The sequence below is a fragment of the Aspergillus viridinutans genome, assembly GCF_018404265.1.
Source record: "Aspergillus viridinutans IFM 47045 DNA, scaffold_2, whole genome shotgun sequence".
NCBI lineage: Eukaryota > Fungi > Ascomycota > Eurotiomycetes > Eurotiales > Aspergillaceae > Aspergillus > Aspergillus viridinutans.
Window position 1 is genome coordinate 4,374,011 of NW_025091218.1, and position 17,187 is coordinate 4,391,197.

A 17,187-nucleotide genomic window follows, 5' to 3' on the forward strand; every position below is an offset into this window, starting at 1 on the left:
AAGGAGACCTGGGTGGGGTTAACGGCCCTTAGCATGACAGATGGGATACTTTAGCGGACAGCGGGTATTATTAAGAGGCATGGCTGCAGATACTCTCTGAAACCGCTGCTGCTGCTTGATTCCCTTCTCTGATGTCTAAGACATGACCGTACGGGCTGAGTAACGACACTATGGCCAGTGATCCTAGCAATAGTACTATATTGTTGCCTGAGGCGGCAACTTTCTCTCTCCATCAGCGCTAAACTCGTCCATCCCCTTTCAATCTCAGGCATTCAACTATCATCAAATCATCGAATTTATATGTCGGACACATCAGTGACTCCCGATGTGAGCTCGGATGCAGCCACACCGCAGATCCCCATGGTAAAAACTTGCCAGAATTGTGCTCGTGGCAAGATACGTTGTGTTCGAAGCGCAGGTAGCGGAAGTTGCCAACGGTCAGCATAGCACCACAACCGATCCGTCATCATCATAAGGGCTGACAATAAAAGATGTCAGCGTTTAGGAAAAGAATGTGTCTTCAAGCACGCTCCAAGTCTCATGGGAGTCGGCGCGACAAGTCAGCACTCTGATGAATGTCCCTGCTGCTAGAATCTTGTGCTGACTGTGGGGCGCCGTGCAGGAGAATTGACATCCTTGAAGAGAAGGTTGACCAGCTCCTGGCTAGAGCAGAGGCGGCCACATTCAAAAGAGGGGTCGATCAGGTAAGTGCTATGCTGCCCTACTCTTGAAGTAGTAATGCGCTTAATACATCCAAGAATCAAACATATTCGAGCCCATCGCGGAGCGAAGCGTCTGAGAGCCAGCGTGCAAATGAAGATGTTATTGACAAAGGAATTCTGTCTATGGAGGCAGCAAATGCTCTAATCGATGCATACAAAGCAACAATGATGCCTAATTTGCCCTTTGTTATCATTCCTTCAGATCTCAGCACCGAGGAAATACGTTGAACGAGACTAGTAGTATTCCTTACAGTCCTGATAGCAGCCTTGTACGATAACATGCCTTTGCAGCGTGTACTGGAGGAGCAAGTAAAAAGTGCGATTAGCGACCGCATGGTATTTAAAGGAGAGATCTCCTTCGATTTACTCCAGGGTCTTCTGATACACATTGCATGGTGTGTATGTCTGAACTGGATATTTAGACCATCCTCTAACAGGGGTAGGAGCCAATATCATTCGCGTCCTCGCAGGTTCTCTCAGTATCTGCATTTGGCGACCAGCATCATTGTCGACCGTCGACTGGACAGAGCTCCTGCTATGCGGTTGTGGCAAACAAGGATTGGCATAGCTGATGACAGCACAAACACAATGTGCTGGGGCCCGGATGAGCAGAGAGCTGTTGTTGGATGCTATTGCCTTTCCTCAAGGTACTTCACTTCACTATGTCTGATACTTGAAACTGACAAGGCGAAAGCATATCGCGAATCCTTCAAAAGCTATCAACCTTTCCACACACGCCATATATTGAAGATTGCTGTCAATCACTTGCTGCAAGCTCAATCTGTCCGTCGGACTTACAACTGCTTCATATCGTACATCTTCAGCAACTTTTGGAAAGTATTGATCACCTGTCGCCTCAGAATGCACCAGAACTGCATTATACAGATGCTGTCTTCAATCCCGTTTTTCGCAAGATTAAGGCTGAGCTAGATCAGTTCAGAGCTGATTCCCTTACTGCCTTTGCGCATAACCGTATGTTAACTGCTCAACATCATTAGCGCAGTCCTCTGGCTAACCAAAGCAGAGTTTCTCGTCATGCAGTTCCACACAGCAGAGCTATACCTTTGCCAAATCGCCCTCTTTGACCGGAAAACACGGAATGACTCGATGTTCTGGTCGTCGCTCCGCGTCGAAGCTCTATCAATGGGACTCGTGGCAGCCAAACAGTTCTTTCAATTCTATCTCGCGCTCCCGTTGCGTGCAGAGACTGTGTTCAATAATACGCAGTGGGTGCAAAGCGGATTTTGCTTGACACTAACTGCAAAGCTCTCTGTCGCCGCGTCAGATTCTTCGATTGGCCAACAAGTAGCAAAACTCAGAGAGTCGTTAGACATGTCTCTGATACTCCAGCAGGTTATCCTACGTGTCCAAGCCTTGGTCACGCCCCTGGTGGACGCACGAGGCGAAAGGGATGTATTTTATCACTATGAAAATCGCCTTAAGCGCTTGCAGTGGTGGTATGAAACTCAGATGACGCAGATTCCCGTCCAGCGCCAACACCATGCTTCGCCAACAACAATGGCATATAATCATATTCCCACCGCGGGGCCATCTCCAGTTTCGACAGAGGATTTGCAAACCCAGTGGCCTAGTCTGTTGCCGGATGCAACCATTGACGACCTATTCAACGAGTGGAATCCCGATATGGGCATCTATTTTGGGTTTGAGTAAGATGCGGATGCCATGACATTGAAAGAGTCTCCTTCTATCGTTGATCATTATTGGACCGACAGTGTTAGTTTAACAAACTAGCTAGAGCGATGTCCCACTCCAGATACCACACGCAATGAAGTATCTCTGTTTTTAGCGCGACACCCGGTTCATTTGGATGCTCCTATTCAAAGTCTTGAGAGGGTCACTGTAGTGAGGACAAATATAAAACAGGCTGGTCCCTGTTACATGCGACCCATCCAGAGTTTGATAAACTGGCCTTGTCAGTGGCAGGTCTTGCGCGAATGTACATATAGGTACGGAATCATCAGATACCTGCCATCACTACTTTCAAAAGACATCGAGAGGCAGGGAGATCATAGAGAGACAGATTCAAAGACGAAGTTTGCTATCTATTTCTACCGTACCTCCGAACGTGGAACACGCTTGCCATGTCTCTTTCTGAACTTGACTTTTGCTCCATTGACATAGTGTAGTCTATCCCTCTAGGGAGAGATGAACAACAGAATACTCTTTACCATGTGCAGAGAGAATGTCCGCAACCGAGGGCAGTTTAATACCGGCCCTATTCCTGCGTCATATTGACTGCTATACCCTCGTTTGTCTTGACGAAGAGAGGGACATTGATCACAAACCACGGAAGGGTGGTGATTTGACCACAAGTTCGCTCGACGAGCTCTACCTATGGAAGGGTTATTGAGCTAATGACAAAATTTGACCAACGTTGGTCATGGTCTGACTTGGGAACAAAAGCTGACAGCGATTCAGAGTGCGTCATATGATTAACAACACTCGCGCCTCTCAATATTGCTGGTTGAGCTCAGAAATCACCAAATGCTTGGAAAGCCAACCTTTCCCTCTTTCAAACATCTTAGCTGTTTATAGCTAGACGGAGACTACTCCAAGTTACGACCTTCTGGGAAAAGAACCCAAGGTCCCAAGCGTGCAGCACAAGCTCCCTATATACTAGCAAAGGTTGATAAGGATAGACGGGGGATGTGATAATGTGCTGGGTATATCTTTCAATTAGAAGCCATTTATTGTTAAACTATAAGCGACGTCCACGTGTCTAAAGCAAGTAAGAGCAGATTGCTCGATTTTTATGTCGATAGTAACATGAAATGTCCCCTCTGCCTTGACATCCTCTTAGCTTCGTTCCCACAAGCAACCAAAGCTGCGCAGTGGAGAATCATGCTCTCGATAGCCAGTATAAAATCCCGTCAGAATGGAGTTGGGTTCAACCGGGAAGAGCTGTTTCAATTTCGCAACGTCGAAACTCTGGCGTATGGCAGCGAACTTTCGACCGCGGTTTGTGCATATCTATCCCCGGATGTCAGCTCTAATCAACACCCCGTAAAGCTTGTTCATGACACACCGTCAGAGCGGGTAGATAAGGCATCTGCGCTAACCTCCCATAGACGGACGTGATGCGCTCTCCTCCTGCACCATCGATGGCGAAATCCGGCCCCCGCTTGTCATCACAAAAACCGAGTTTCCTGGACGTGATGGGGACGCTGTCGGTTGAGAAATGGAATTCGATCCCCCCAAATCCGCCTTTGAATCTCGTGATGGATATCCCTGTCAAGTACTGAAGGTACGACCCTCCTGGACCACCGAACCAGACCCAGAACAGGAGATTGTGACGAGATTTCGCCGGCGATTGGCCCATCCAGGCCCCTTCTTTCATGCGTAGATTGTCTGGTGGGAGACCTGGATACCATAAGGCAGTATTAAAGAGAGATGGCTTCAATTTACCTTTTCGCCGGATTGGCCGCCCCAGCGCCAGAGAGACGAGTTTGAAACCCTAGTCTGCCATTAGTACAGGGAGTAAATCGGATGCAAGGTTAGAGAGTATTCTCACGTCAAAAGAAGCAGTCATTCCGACAATCTCCCCTTCCAACTTCAACATACGTGTTTGAGGACATCTCTTGTTCGAACCGAACCATTTTGTGACCTCGAATCCTTCGTCGATTATCTGCAACCCATGAATTCCACTCGTGCCCGCTGCGACAACGAATCCCCCAAAGTCTACTATATCGGCTGAAGAATTATCCCGAGATCTGTAACCGAGTTGGGTGCTGGTCCCATTGTCGAAGGAAAGTTTAAGACCTGTGATGTAGTCTGTGCCCTCAATGTCAATGCATGAGGCAGTGATTTGACGCAAATGACTAGAGAGAAAGACACGCTGTGTGTACAAGATTTGGCAGCCCTCAATGTACTCTTCAAGGTCGTCGGTATCAGTAGCCTTGATAGGCCAAGGGAGCTTCACCCAATCCAGGCCCACAGGGTCCCTGGGGTTGTTAACAATAGTTGTTGCGTCAGGTTCAGACAAGTCCAGGATTTCTTTCAGACACCGTCCCAGTTCCCAGATCCTGGCTCTATTTTGTAATGAACCAGTACGCTGAATGCTTATAAAGCGATACAGCCATCTTGAGTTAACGAACTTGCTGGGTTCCAGTTCGCGCACCTCAAACGCGAAATCACACTCCTCCGACTTGATTTTTGAGGTCCAAAAGTGTGAGCTTTGCATCATGGTGCTCAACCGCCTTGACATGAATCGTAATTTCAGGCAGTCGTGCACTTTCAGGTGAGCACATATCTCAAACCAAATGTCCAACGGCAGCAGATCAAGACAGCAAGCACACTCTGGGCCGGATTCTGCTTTCTTGATCGGATACGGCTTTGATGGCTTGCGATACCCCGACTTCCTGGGCCCCATATATCCCTGCAATCCTCTCCTCCAGGTCCGATGGCCATCAGGAAAGGGGTCTTGCGCCATCGACCGCCAAGTCTCACGTCTCCCAGTCACACTGTAATGAAGCTCACCTCTGCCAGATATCTCGACCATCCCACCATACGAATGACCCCAATTAATCGTATTACGGGACAGGTGACACAGTGAGTTGCATACATCCACTAGCCGAGCAAGTGGTACAGCCCTTTGGCCATAAATACGTCTCAGGAGTGACCAGCATGCTCCGTGCAACAGGAATGCCGGCATCGAAGGGAACTGGACGAAACAGCGCTCGAGGTAAACTTCTATGTATGCAGGCTTCGGTTCATCGTTCCAACAGCTGTTCTCGGCACGAGGGACAGACAGCGCTGTCCTTCGCAGACGATATCCCAAGCCAGAGATATGTGCGCCGTCTCCAGATTGATAAACTGGTCCTCTGTCAGCGGCGTTGCAGCCCCCATCGGACAGGCACTTCACTCACCAACTCGGCACATGCTTGTCCATTTCCTCTTTTCTGTACTTCCTACATGGACTTCATCACCGCAGAGAATACAGTAAGGGGAAACCTTTCTGTGAGACATCGTCCGTACCTTCCCTTATATTTGGAACAATACATATAACATATTAGACAGCTGTAGAAAATTGTGTCTCCCGTACGAGGCAGGATCGAACCATCTAACTGGCATTTTCGAAAAATCTCTGGACAAAGATGCAGCAGGGCCGGTACTGCGTCATTTTGACAGCTATATTGACTTACTACCCAGGAACTATGGTACACCATCGCCAAACCATAGTATATTCATCCACTCAACGAGTTTGACTCATTAAAAGGCACGCTCCTTAATATAAAATAATTGGCATCGAAGAAATACTTACATGTGATTTTTAGTGTCATGTAGCATAAGATAAGTCGATGGGTTAGGGATGTATGTGAAGGGTCAACATCCAACCTCTTCCCTACGGGTCATTTATTCAGGGATGCCCGGATGACATTTTGCATGTCGAAATTAGGTTCGCATGCAAATGGGACAAAGATGCCGACAGGCGAATACACCCTCGTCTCTCCGGCGAATCCTTTCGGGACCGAATTAGCTTCGAATTTTACTCAGATTAATGCTAAAATACCATAATCAGAGTCGATAGATCAAAAGCCAAGTTAATGGTGTCTTCCCTTGCCTTGATTCATCAAATGGTGTTGATCATATGATGCCACTGGATTGTTACACAACCGACCACGCCCAGACATGTAGTATGCGACACGTCGTCGCCGTGCTATTAGTAACAGGAGTGCGTGGATTAAAAGGATTCAGCAGGCAGCACTGCCCCGCTTGGTAGGATCTTTGATATCACTCGTTTTATTAGGGGATGGTATGGGCCCGAAGGCCATAGGCAGCCATGAGCCCATGACCCTAGTAGGTCCTTTTGATGTGGTACATGTTGTTGAGCCGGCAATGTGATTTGAAGGATCTTAACTCATTTCCCTTGAGTTTTGACAAGATATTCCCCCTTTTCTGTCCCTACTAGGGGAATGCCTGGGCGGCATCCCACCACTGCGCCACCCTGTCGGCGCTCCAGGGCATGTGAGCCTCGAGGAAAAGGGCATAAAACCCCGATCTCCCCTTTGTAACATGAGATTCAATCAACTTCCGTGAATCATGTATATCTCAATCAGAACCACGAAGTCCCTCCTGGCCAGCCTTTTGCTGGGGCATGCCATTGCGCACCCCGGCAGCAGCGCCGGTCATGATCCGTCACAATTTGAAAACGCCAGTACCATCGTACGCGATGTTGCTGTAATCGGAGGCGGAGCTTCCGGCACCTACGCTGCCATCCAGCTCCGTAAGATGGGCCACAGCGTCGTGGTGGTCGAAAGGGAACCCCTCCTAGGCGGCCACACAAATACCTACTATGATCCAGTCAGCGGCCAGTATGTCGACTACGGCGTCCTGATCTGGCAGGATATCCCCGAGGCAAGAGACTTCCTCGCCCACTTCAAAATCTCCACGACCACGGTGCGAGTCGACAACTCCAATGGTGCCCGCGTTGATCTGCGCACGGGACAAAATGTGCCCCCGCCACAGGGCAATGTGACCGACGCGATGATGCGCTATGTGCAGCAGCTGCTCAAGTATCCCTACCTCGCGGAGGGATGGGACCTCCCGGACCCTGTGCCGGAGGACCTCCTGCTCCCATTCGGGGAGTTTGTGGAGAAATATGATCTCGCACCGGCGGTGGAGACACTGTCACTGTATGCGCAGGGTCTCAAAGACTGGCTGCCGTACCCGACCGTGTACATCATGAAGTATTTCAGCCTGGGGGTGGCGTTGGGCGCGCAGAATGGGTTCCTGGGCACGGTGGACGGCAACAACGGGGCGTTGTATAAAGCTGCGCGCAAGGAACTGGGGGATGATGCATTGCTCGGCAGCACGGTGGTTAGAATGGAGCGTCCAGCAAACCGTCCGCATCGGATCCTGGTCCGAACCCCAAGTGGCGACCGACTCATCAGAGCGAAGAAGACCATCATCACTGCGCCGCCGAAGCTGGAAAATCTGGCGAATTTCGACCTGGACGATACCGAACGTGGTGTCTTTGGGCAGTTCGAAAACACCTTCTACTACACCACTGTGACCAGGATCCCCGGGCTGCCAGCCGGACTTGGAATCCTCAACCGCGGTGCCGACACGCCGTACAATCTCCCTCCTCTGCCGGGGGTGTACACCATCACGCCGTCTCGCGTCCCGGAAATCTACACGATTTTCTACGGCGGCGGGGAAGCAATGACCGAGGACGAGGTGAAGCAGAGCATCAGCAACAGTGTGCTGATGTTACGTGAAGCGCAATTCAATACCTCCGCGCCTGAGATCCTGGCCATCAGTAACCACAGTCCATTCGAGTTGTTCGTTTCGTCCGACAAAATCGCCAGGGGGTTCTATAGCAATCTGTATGCGTTGCAGGGACATCGGAACACGTACTATGCAGGCGCTGCGTTCCATGCGCATGACTCTGCTGCCCTCTGGAGGTTTGTGGGCAATCTGTTGAAGACTATGTTTGATTGATTTCTGGAAGGCAAATATGCCGCTACCACTATATCAGAGCGTTGTTGAGGATCCTGCTGAAGTAGTACTATAATGTCAGTAATCTTAGAAAAAATGACGAGGAAGATCTTGCTTGGGTCGTTGCAGTCGACTCCTTGGAGCATGGATGCTTGTCTCCTTGCGCAGAGGCGCAGATAGGGCGAGGAAGTAAGATAGATTGTTCCAAAGTTAAAGATATCACGAGACAAGCACTGCTGAATGACGATTATTGTGCTAGTGTGACTCGACAGCACGTCGGAGCAGCGGTCACACAGCCTACATGGGATGAGTTGTTCAACAGTCTAGACTCTAGACCGCATTATCTATCAGCTCTGCTAAGAATAGATGCTACAGATGTTAGCCGGCTATCGTTACCTATTTCGTCATGTTTGTTCAGGGCGATCCGTCGACTCTTCATGAGATAATTAAATTGAAAGGTAGGGAGCGACCGAGTATCCTTGTGAACGGCATGTGAAATATCAGAATGATTGATTGTTTTGAGACAAGTTATCCAAGTAATTGCGCACCGGAATAACTAACTGCAAACAACCGCGGCTGAGTGAGATAAACGAATGCGGATATCATCAGGGGCCTGGATATCACCAATCAGGCTGAATGTCCCCCCCCCGTTCCTCTGGCTTGTCCAAGTCCCACAAGAACAGCCGAATGTAACCATGAGCAGGGATGTTGATCGGCAGCCGTCGCACATTCGTTCGGACTCCCGTCTTGGCTGCCGATCGCCAATTTCTCTTAGGCAAAGCTTGGGTCGTCTTGACGATTCGTCCACCGGAAGAATGCCTGGACTGGGAAGGTGATCTGAGGGATTGATTCATGCTCGATAACAGCGTCGTATTCCGACGGCAGTAATCGGTCATGAGGCTCGTTCTGACGAAGCATAATTGATATGAAGCGGATACTGGTTCAGATGGTGATCCCCTCGCCTTGGCGTTGTTTCGCATCTCTGGTGTTATAAAGAGGGACCGCCCCAACGGCGAGGGTGTATCGCTCTCATGTATCGGTAGAATCAGGTCTTCGAGGTTAACAATGTGGTACCAAAAGTGGTTGCTCCCTCTCCTGGTCGCAGGGGCTGGTGCTGCCCCGGCCAGCACGGCCAGCGCAGCCAAAGACAGTATCGCGTCTGTTGTCAAGAATGGCGTCAAGTATACCGTCTTTGAACATGCCGCGACCGGAGCCAAGTTGGAGTTTGTCAAGAACTCGGGCATCTGCGAGACTACTCCCGGGGTGAACCAGTACTCTGGATATCTGTCTGTTGGGGACAACATGAACATGTGGTTCTGGTATGTACTTCGCAATAATTGACTACATGCAGACCCTAATATGCGCAGGTTCTTCGAGGCCCGCAACAACCCCACGCAGGCTCCCCTCGCTGCCTGGTTCAACGGTGGTCCTGGTTGCTCATCCATGATCGGTCTGTTCCAGGAGAACGGCCCTTGCCACTTTGTCAACGGGGAAGATACTCCCTCGCTGAACGAGAACAGCTGGAACAACTACGCCAACATGCTGTATATCGACCAGCCCATCGGCGTTGGCTTCTCCTACGGCACAGACGACGTGACCAGTACGGTGACTGCTGCTCCGTATGTATGGAAGTTGCTGCAGGCCTTCTACGCGCAGTTCCCGGAATACGAAAGCCGCGAGTTTGGCATTTTCACCGAGGTAAGTCCCGTCTCTGAGCTTGCGACACCAGACAAAGCTGATCTTTTAGTCCTACGGTGGACACTATGGCCCCGAATTCGCCTCGTACATTCAGCAGCAAAACGCCGCCATCAAAGCCGGAACGGTCTCTGGCGAGAACATCAACCTGATCGCCCTGGGAGTCAACAACGGCTGGATCGACTCGGCCATCCAAGAAAAGGCGTACATCGAGTTCAGCTACAACAACACCTACAAGCAGCTCATCTCCTCTTCCGATCGTACCCGTCTGCTGAGCGTCTACAACAGCCAATGTCTGCCAGCGATCCAGAAATGCACCTCGACAGGCACCGACGCCGCCTGCAGAAACGCCGACAGCGTCTGCTACAGCAACATTGAGGGGCCGATCAGTAATTCCGGTGACTGGGATGTGTATGATATCCGCCAGCCACGCAATGACCCCTATCCGCCTGCGACATACTCCACCTACCTCGCCAACGCCGACGTTGTCAAAGCCATTGGTGCGCAGACGAGCTACCAGGAATGTCCGAACGGGCCGTATAACAAGTTTGCCCAGACGGGAGATAGTAAGTCCCCCCTTTTCTTCCTAGAGCTGCACAGCTGACGACGTAGACCCTCGCTCGTTCCTGTCGACTCTCTCCGACGTGGTCAAGTCCGGTATCAACGTGATCGTGTGGGCGGGCGACGCCGACTGGATCTGCAACTGGCAGGGCAACTACGAGGTTGCCAATGCTGTTGATTTCCCCGGCCAGGCGACGTTCAAGTCCAAGGGTCTCGCGCCGTACACAGTCAACGGCGTCGAGAAGGGCACGTTCAAGACTGTGGACAACTTCTCGTTCCTGAGGGTGTACGGGGCGGGACACGAGGTTCCCTACTACCGTGAGTCTTCCCTAACGTTGCATATGGTCAATGCTAATGTGTACTCTGTAGAACCCGAAGCCGCGCTTCAGGTATTCCAGCAGATCCTTCAGAAGAAGCCGATTTCCTCGACTTAGAGATATTGTGCGCTCTCTTTGAGACAGATGATTGGATTTATATACCATGACATACCGTTAATCACAATTAGCCTTGAAGTACATGGTTGGTGCTCATCGTATGCCTGTAGATCGTGCAGGGTTGAAGCGGTATACCCGGTATACTACTTAATGTCGATCCTCCTGGATAAATACATTTCGGCTAAATTCCTAGTGACGATCAAGGGATATGGATGTCTACCGTTGATGTCTGCCTTACCTGCTTATGCAACTAAATCCCCTCACTTAGACTATCAAGTATATAACACAGGAGTAACCACGCCAATGCATGCCACGCAACAGCAAAATGTGGCTCAGCTCAGCGCTGGCACTCCTCGGTGCCCTCTCCCCAACCCTCGCCGCCTCATTCAATCCCTCGACATTCACATGGTATACCACCCCAGCCGCAGACTTCGCCTCCACCCTCCCCATCGGCAATGGCCGTCTCGCAGCCGCAATCTGGGGCGGCGCCCTCGACAACATCACCCTGAACGAGAACTCCATCTGGAGTGGGCCCTTCCAGGATCGCGTGAACCCGCAGGCGTATGACGGTTCACCACGTCGCGGGCTATGCTTGAGGCAGGGAACCTCAGTGCCGCCAACGATGTGGTGCTACAGGAGATGGTGAGTATTCCCAGCAGTCCGAGGGAGTATCACCCGCTTGCATCGTTGAGGTTGGATTTTGGGCACGATGCGAGTGTTCTGCGGAATTATACGCGCTTTTTGGATCTGAATACGGGGGTTGCGGGTGTGATGTACCAGGTTGGGGATGTTGTCTATAGGTTAGTTGTCTCTTTGCTGCAAGTAGAGAAGGGCTGACTGGTTAGTCGGGAGTATGTTGCTAGTCATCCCGATGAGGTGTTGGCTGTTCGGCTCCAGGCGAGCAAGAACGGTGCGTTGAATGTGATTACTTCGTTGGAGAGGAGTAGATATGTGGAGAGCTTGACTGCTGGGAGCAGTCAGGGAACGGGGACTCTGACTCTGAAGGCGAATAGTGGACAGAGTAAGGATCCTATTAGGTTTACTGCGCAGGGGAGAGTGTTGAATCGTGGAGGTAGGTTGATCCCCGTTGTTATAAGTAAAAGCTAATATCTCAGGGCGAATCACTACCAACGGAACCGCGATAGTGGTCACCCGTGCCTCGATCGTGGATATCTTCTTTGATACCCAGACATCCTATCGATATCCCGATGAGACCCAGCGGAATGCGGTTCTCACGAATCAGCTAGATGCTGCAGTGAGATCAAACTACCCTGCAGTGAAGCAAGCTGCAACCTCAGATTACCAATCTCTGTCTGGCCGCGTCAAGCTGGACCTGGGCTCGTCGGGATCCGCAGGAAACCAGCCCACGGACATCAGACTCAAGAACTACAAAGCCGACCCCAACAAGGACCCCGAATTGGTGACCTTGATGTTCAACTTTGGCCGACACTCGCTCATTGCATCCTCTCGCGCAGGATCATCATCTGATCTTCCCGCCAACCTCCAGGGTATCTGGAATCAAGACTACTCGCCCGCCTGGGGAGGCAAATACACCGTCGACGTCAACCTGGAGATGAACTACTGGCATGCGCAGGTCACCAATCTTGCAGACACGTTCGGGCCCGTCATTGATCTCATGGATAGAGTCCTGCCGCATGGCCAGGACGTCGCCAAGAAAATGTACCACTGCAACACTGGGTATATCCTGCACCACAACACCGACCTCTGGGGAGATGCTGCCCCCGTCGACAACGGAACCAGCTGGACCATGTGGCCGATGGGCAGTGCGTGGATGTCGATGAATCTGATGGACCAGTACCGCTTCACCCAAGACAAGGCCCTCTTGCGAGAGCGCTACTGCTACCTCTTCGACTTTGAAGGCTACTACACCAGCGGTCCCTCGATCTCCCCTGAGAACGCATTCATAATCCCAAAGGACATGACTGTCCCGGGGAAGTCCACCGGAATCGACCTCGCCCCAACAATGGACAACCTCTTACTCCACGAGCTCTTCGCCGCGGTCATCGAAACCTGCGAGGTCCTCGGTATCACAGGCGACGACCTGACTAACGCCCAGAAATACATTTCGAAGATCAGACCACCCCATATCGGCTCCTACGGCCAGATCCTCGAGTGGCGACGCGACTACCAAGAGACCGAACCAGGACACAGACACATGAGTCCCATCCTGGGCCTCTACCCAGGCTCGCAGATGACACCGCTCGTCAACCAAACCCTGGCAAACGCAGCCAAGGTCCTCCTAGACCGCCGCATCACCTCCGGTAGCGGCAGCACGGGCTGGTCGCGCGCGTGGACAATGAGTTTCTATGCGCGCCTCTTCGACGGCAACAGCGTCTGGAACCACGCGCAGTCCTTCCTGCAGAAATACCCGACCACCAACCTCTGGAACACGGACCAGGGGCCTGGAAGTGCGTTCCAGATCGATGGCAATTTTGGCTTCGCGGCGGGAATCGCGGAGATGCTGCTGCAGAGTCATGCGGTGGTGCATCTCCTCCCCGTGTTGCCGGCTGCTGTTCCGGATGGTCGTGTGGGTGGTCTGGTGGCGCGGGGGAATTTCGTTGTTGATATGGAATGGAGTGATGGAGAGTTGCAGCTTGCCAAGGTTGAGTCGAGGAGTGGAGGAGTGCTGGCGTTGAGGGTGTTCCTGGAGGAACAGGATGCAGAGTTAAATATATAAACACAGCCTCGCTACAAAAGCGGCTGATCTTGATGCTAAGACGGTCGACGCGTTGACTTGATATTGTATCTATGTGGTGTCTATATGGAGCATAGCACTTGTCTCTGGGCTTAGTATTGGAATATTGTTGGAATATATTAGAGGTCAGAATTATGGAGGGTCAGTGTCTATATACATATGTGTACAAGAAGATCCCGGTTCAGGTCCAATAATATCGGCGATCGGCCGGTCCAGAATAAGCGAATACTGAATACCCCACATTCCCACCAGCCAGAGACGGATGCCTGGATTATCCCTGTGAATGATATTCCACTACCATTGCGCTGATCATATAATTATTCTCTAGTGGATAAGTGAATATCCAAGTCAAAATGACCAAAGATACCAGGACATTCAAAGTGCTCCTGGCAGGAAACTCCGGTGTGGGCAAGGTATTGGGATGCCTCATCTCCCCCTGGGGACTTGGCTAACCAACGCAGACAGCCTTCCTGCACCGATATCTCAAAAAAAGATTCGAGCATTCGCTACCGGTAACGGCTAACGTTGAGAAACATGATATCCATCTACACACAGTAAGTTCCCGCCCTCTGACCACCATACAATTACTCATGTGCTAGACCGTCGGCCCGGTGAGGTACGAGATCTGGGATGTCAGCGGCTATCAGAAACCAAACACTCTGGCATCAAGGGAATTCGACGAGATCGATGCTGCTATCATCATGTTTGATCTGACAGATCGGATTTCATACAATAATGTGCCCAATTGGTACCGTATGTATACCGCGTTTGCATTGGGACAGCGCTGACGGAAACGTGCAGAAAGCCTCGTGAACAAGGACGGGATGCGCCTCGGGAAGTTTATTCCCATTTGTATCTGCGGGAACAAGAGTGATGCCTCGGTGGATGCCAAATTACCGCCAAAGGCAATTACGTTTCCCAAGAAGAAAGGAACAGGCTATGTGGAGATGTCTGTCATGGATCTGGACAACATACATGAACCGTTCCTTGATCTTGCGAGGCAGATGTTGAGGAACCCTGCCTTGGTGTGTATTCCTGTCAGGCTATCGATTGACATGGCTAATACTTCTCAGTGGTACAAATCACCGCCCGATGTTGGGCCGGCAGTATTGAGATTTCAAACGGTGAACCAACGGTGGTCCCAGGAAAACGGATCCCAAGGTCTTAAATATGCAATTGGGCCCCGCGTCCAGACCAAGGAGATGCCACCTCCTGAAACTGAATCACAACCCGCGACGGTAGCAGATATTTCGGCTGAAAAGTCCCCAACCGTCATCGAGTCGCCCAAGAAGGCGGATACATCCAACGGGCAACTGAAGTTTATCAGTACTACCGATAAAATACAAAACGGGGTCAAACCGCCTGTAAACGGGACTGTCTCAGTTTCCAATGAGCCAAAATTGGCAGTCAATGGAACCGTCACAGTTGCAGAAGGGGAAACAACAAAGCTCCCTATCGTGCCTACAGAGGAGCACCGAGTTACGAAGCACCACGAACCGAGAAAGGAGAATCGCGAACCCAAGAAAGCATTCGAATCTCCGGAAAAGCAACCAAACCTTGCTAAGGATCAAAGCCTCTTCGTCTTGTGCATCCACTGCATCAGAATGGTGCTCATCAAGTGCATCCAGGGAACATCCCTAGCTCAACTATCCAATGACAACCCGACTTTTGCCCTCATCACGACAGCATGCCGCTCCTGCTGCCTCGACTCGAAAAAGTCTCAGTCGGAAGAAGTGCGCATGTCTCCCGATCTGATTCGGTATACGGCCATGTATGAGTGTGCGCGCAAGGTGGCCGAGGAGGAGGTGGAGGTACTCGCGAACAAAAAGAGTGTTGCGCATATTTCTCTTGACAAATTGACGAACAGTATTGGCCGCGAATGTCAGATTCAGGGGATTTCCACCAGTTCGGAGACACTGCAGCGGTTAAGGCAGGTGGGGAGGAAGGACGTGTTGTTGGGGTATGTGCCGGGGGCATTCCTCTAGTTTTGCCTTGGATTATGGAGATATATAGCCTAAATGCAGATATATTGGAGGTTCTACGATCATGTCTTCCCGGAATTCATCTTCATTGACTACAGGACTTCCTACGGGCTACCAAGTGCACCCTCGTACTCGACATCACATCGCGGATTCGCTGCTGGCAACTGCGGTACTGGCAGTTTCAATTGCAAGTAGTTGTGCCCGGGTTTTGATGAGTTTTGTTGATCAATAAATCGATTGATAACACGGTATAACTAGTGTGCAGGGTGTGCGGAGGCATGTTATGACTTCATACCGGGTAGATTTCCGTTTTCAGACTTCCCGATACTAGTGGAGCCGGAAGCGATGATCAACAAAGGAGAAACGTCACCCCCTTTCAGGATCAAGTTTTATCAACCAACTTCAATTATCTTCGTAGACTGAATTGTTCTGAATCTTTTATACTGAAGTTTTGGTTTGCAAAGATCACAATGTTTCAATGGTAAGATACAAGGCCAGGGCAGCGAATGACTCTCACACGCGTAAATAGGTACCAGCGAAGTTTAGTCCAGCGTCCTCTGTTGACGCAAAGCTTGACGACTGCGGTTAGTTCTACATTTTGGAGAAATTTGAATCAGTTATTCATTGCAGACAGTGTCTCTTCGCCGTCGGAGACAGCCTCGCCCAACAAGCCGTGGAGAGAAGAGGTATCGCTCAGCACGATGTGGTCCGTACAGGACGAATGGCACTTTACGGCGGAGGTACGCGGACTCCTTCCCTACAATGTTACCATTTCTGACAGTGATAGCTGTTTTTGGTCCTCTGGCCACAAAATGGTTCCAGGTCCTGCAGAGGCGCATCAATCTGCCCTCCGCGCAACGAACAGTCATTGGACGCGTAGCAGCCGATCAATTACTATTTGCTCCCACCATGATCGGAGTTTTTCTATCCAGCATGTCCATCCTGGAGGGTGGAAATCCCGGCGACAAGTTGGAGAGATCGTACTGGCCAGCGCTGAAAGCGAACTGGACGGTGTGGCCGTTCCTGCAGCTGGTCAACTTTGCGCTTGTGCCGCTCCAGTACCGGGTGCTTACGGTCAATGTGTTCAATATTGGTATGAGCCTTGTTTATCCTTTGGTTCTGGTGCTAATTGACGTAGGATGGAACTGCTTCTTGAGTTTGTTGAATAATGTGGGCCCGAAAGATGTGCCTCTCGTTGCTTGAGAGGAATTCGTGTTGTGTCATAGATATAGAGTGTACCGCCTATACATGTTATATAGACTGCCATAGAATAAGATGACATTTGGCTTGCCAGGAGCGAAGATATGAGAATTCGGCCCTTGACACGTGGAAGGCAGCTTCCTATTTCGGCATCCCGATCGCTTATGCAATACAGCGGCTTTTCCCTTCAGGAATCGTTCGCTTGTCGATTCTCACTTCTGCCAGGATAGACTTACGAAGCTATATTGGGGAGACATAGCAGTGCAAGAGGCTATTAGGAGCAGTGGACAAATAGACCAGCTTCTTTAACGTGTACGTTCCAAGTCGCCGAGCAGAGCTGCAGATTCGCCATCGGTAAGTCTGGCCAACGTTTTGACCTTTTTCATCAAATCAAAGCATCTAGGTGAAAGCATCTATTG

The 17,187-nt window shown here is 50.7% G+C and overlaps 7 protein-coding genes across 7 annotated transcripts; 6 read left to right on the forward strand and 1 right to left on the reverse strand.

The window, feature by feature from the left end:
• Positions 1–1,757: 1,757 nt before the first annotated feature.
• Aspvir_004939 (uncharacterized protein) lies at positions 1,758–2,393 on the forward strand (the record flags this gene model as incomplete). The annotated part of the gene is made up of 1 exon (XM_043268160.1): positions 1,758–2,393. The coding sequence occupies one exon, from the start codon at positions 1,758–1,760 to the stop codon at positions 2,391–2,393; it is 636 nt and encodes a 211-aa protein (XP_043124095.1).
• Positions 2,394–3,539: 1,146 nt separating this feature from the next.
• Aspvir_004940 (uncharacterized protein) lies at positions 3,540–4,926 on the reverse strand (the record flags this gene model as incomplete). Its single annotated transcript, XM_043268161.1, has 3 exons — positions 3,540–3,713; positions 3,769–4,197; positions 4,255–4,926. The coding sequence occupies 3 exons, from the start codon at positions 4,924–4,926 to the stop codon at positions 3,540–3,542; spliced, it is 1,275 nt and encodes a 424-aa protein (XP_043124096.1).
• Positions 4,927–6,782: 1,856 nt separating this feature from the next.
• On the forward strand, positions 6,783–8,183 carry Aspvir_004941 (amine oxidase, flavin-containing superfamily; the record flags this gene model as incomplete). Its single annotated transcript, XM_043268162.1, has 1 exon — positions 6,783–8,183. One exon carries the CDS (start codon positions 6,783–6,785, stop codon positions 8,181–8,183), a length of 1,401 nt encoding a protein of 466 aa, XP_043124097.1.
• Positions 8,184–9,245: 1,062 nt separating this feature from the next.
• On the forward strand, positions 9,246–10,870 carry cp6 (putative carboxypeptidase S1; the record flags this gene model as incomplete). The annotated part of the gene is made up of 5 exons (XM_043268163.1): positions 9,246–9,499; positions 9,548–9,878; positions 9,928–10,441; positions 10,488–10,754; positions 10,806–10,870. The coding sequence occupies 5 exons, from the start codon at positions 9,246–9,248 to the stop codon at positions 10,868–10,870; spliced, it is 1,431 nt and encodes a 476-aa protein (XP_043124098.1).
• Positions 10,871–11,195: 325 nt separating this feature from the next.
• Positions 11,196–13,568, forward strand: Aspvir_004943 (glycoside hydrolase family 95 protein; the record flags this gene model as incomplete). The annotated part of the gene is made up of 4 exons (XM_043268164.1): positions 11,196–11,439; positions 11,472–11,670; positions 11,716–11,942; positions 11,986–13,568. 4 exons carry the CDS (start codon positions 11,196–11,198, stop codon positions 13,566–13,568), a joined length of 2,253 nt encoding a protein of 750 aa, XP_043124099.1.
• Positions 13,569–13,939: 371 nt separating this feature from the next.
• On the forward strand, positions 13,940–15,571 carry Aspvir_004944 (putative RAN small monomeric GTPase (Ran); the record flags this gene model as incomplete). Its single annotated transcript, XM_043268165.1, has 5 exons — positions 13,940–13,999; positions 14,048–14,140; positions 14,186–14,339; positions 14,388–14,611; positions 14,660–15,571. 5 exons carry the CDS (start codon positions 13,940–13,942, stop codon positions 15,569–15,571), a joined length of 1,443 nt encoding a protein of 480 aa, XP_043124100.1.
• Positions 15,572–16,038: 467 nt separating this feature from the next.
• Positions 16,039–16,771, forward strand: Aspvir_004945 (Mpv17/PMP22 family protein; the record flags this gene model as incomplete). Its single annotated transcript, XM_043268166.1, has 5 exons — positions 16,039–16,049; positions 16,098–16,152; positions 16,203–16,308; positions 16,356–16,661; positions 16,707–16,771. The coding sequence occupies 5 exons, from the start codon at positions 16,039–16,041 to the stop codon at positions 16,769–16,771; spliced, it is 543 nt and encodes a 180-aa protein (XP_043124101.1).
• Between the last annotated feature and the right edge of the window lie 416 nt (positions 16,772–17,187).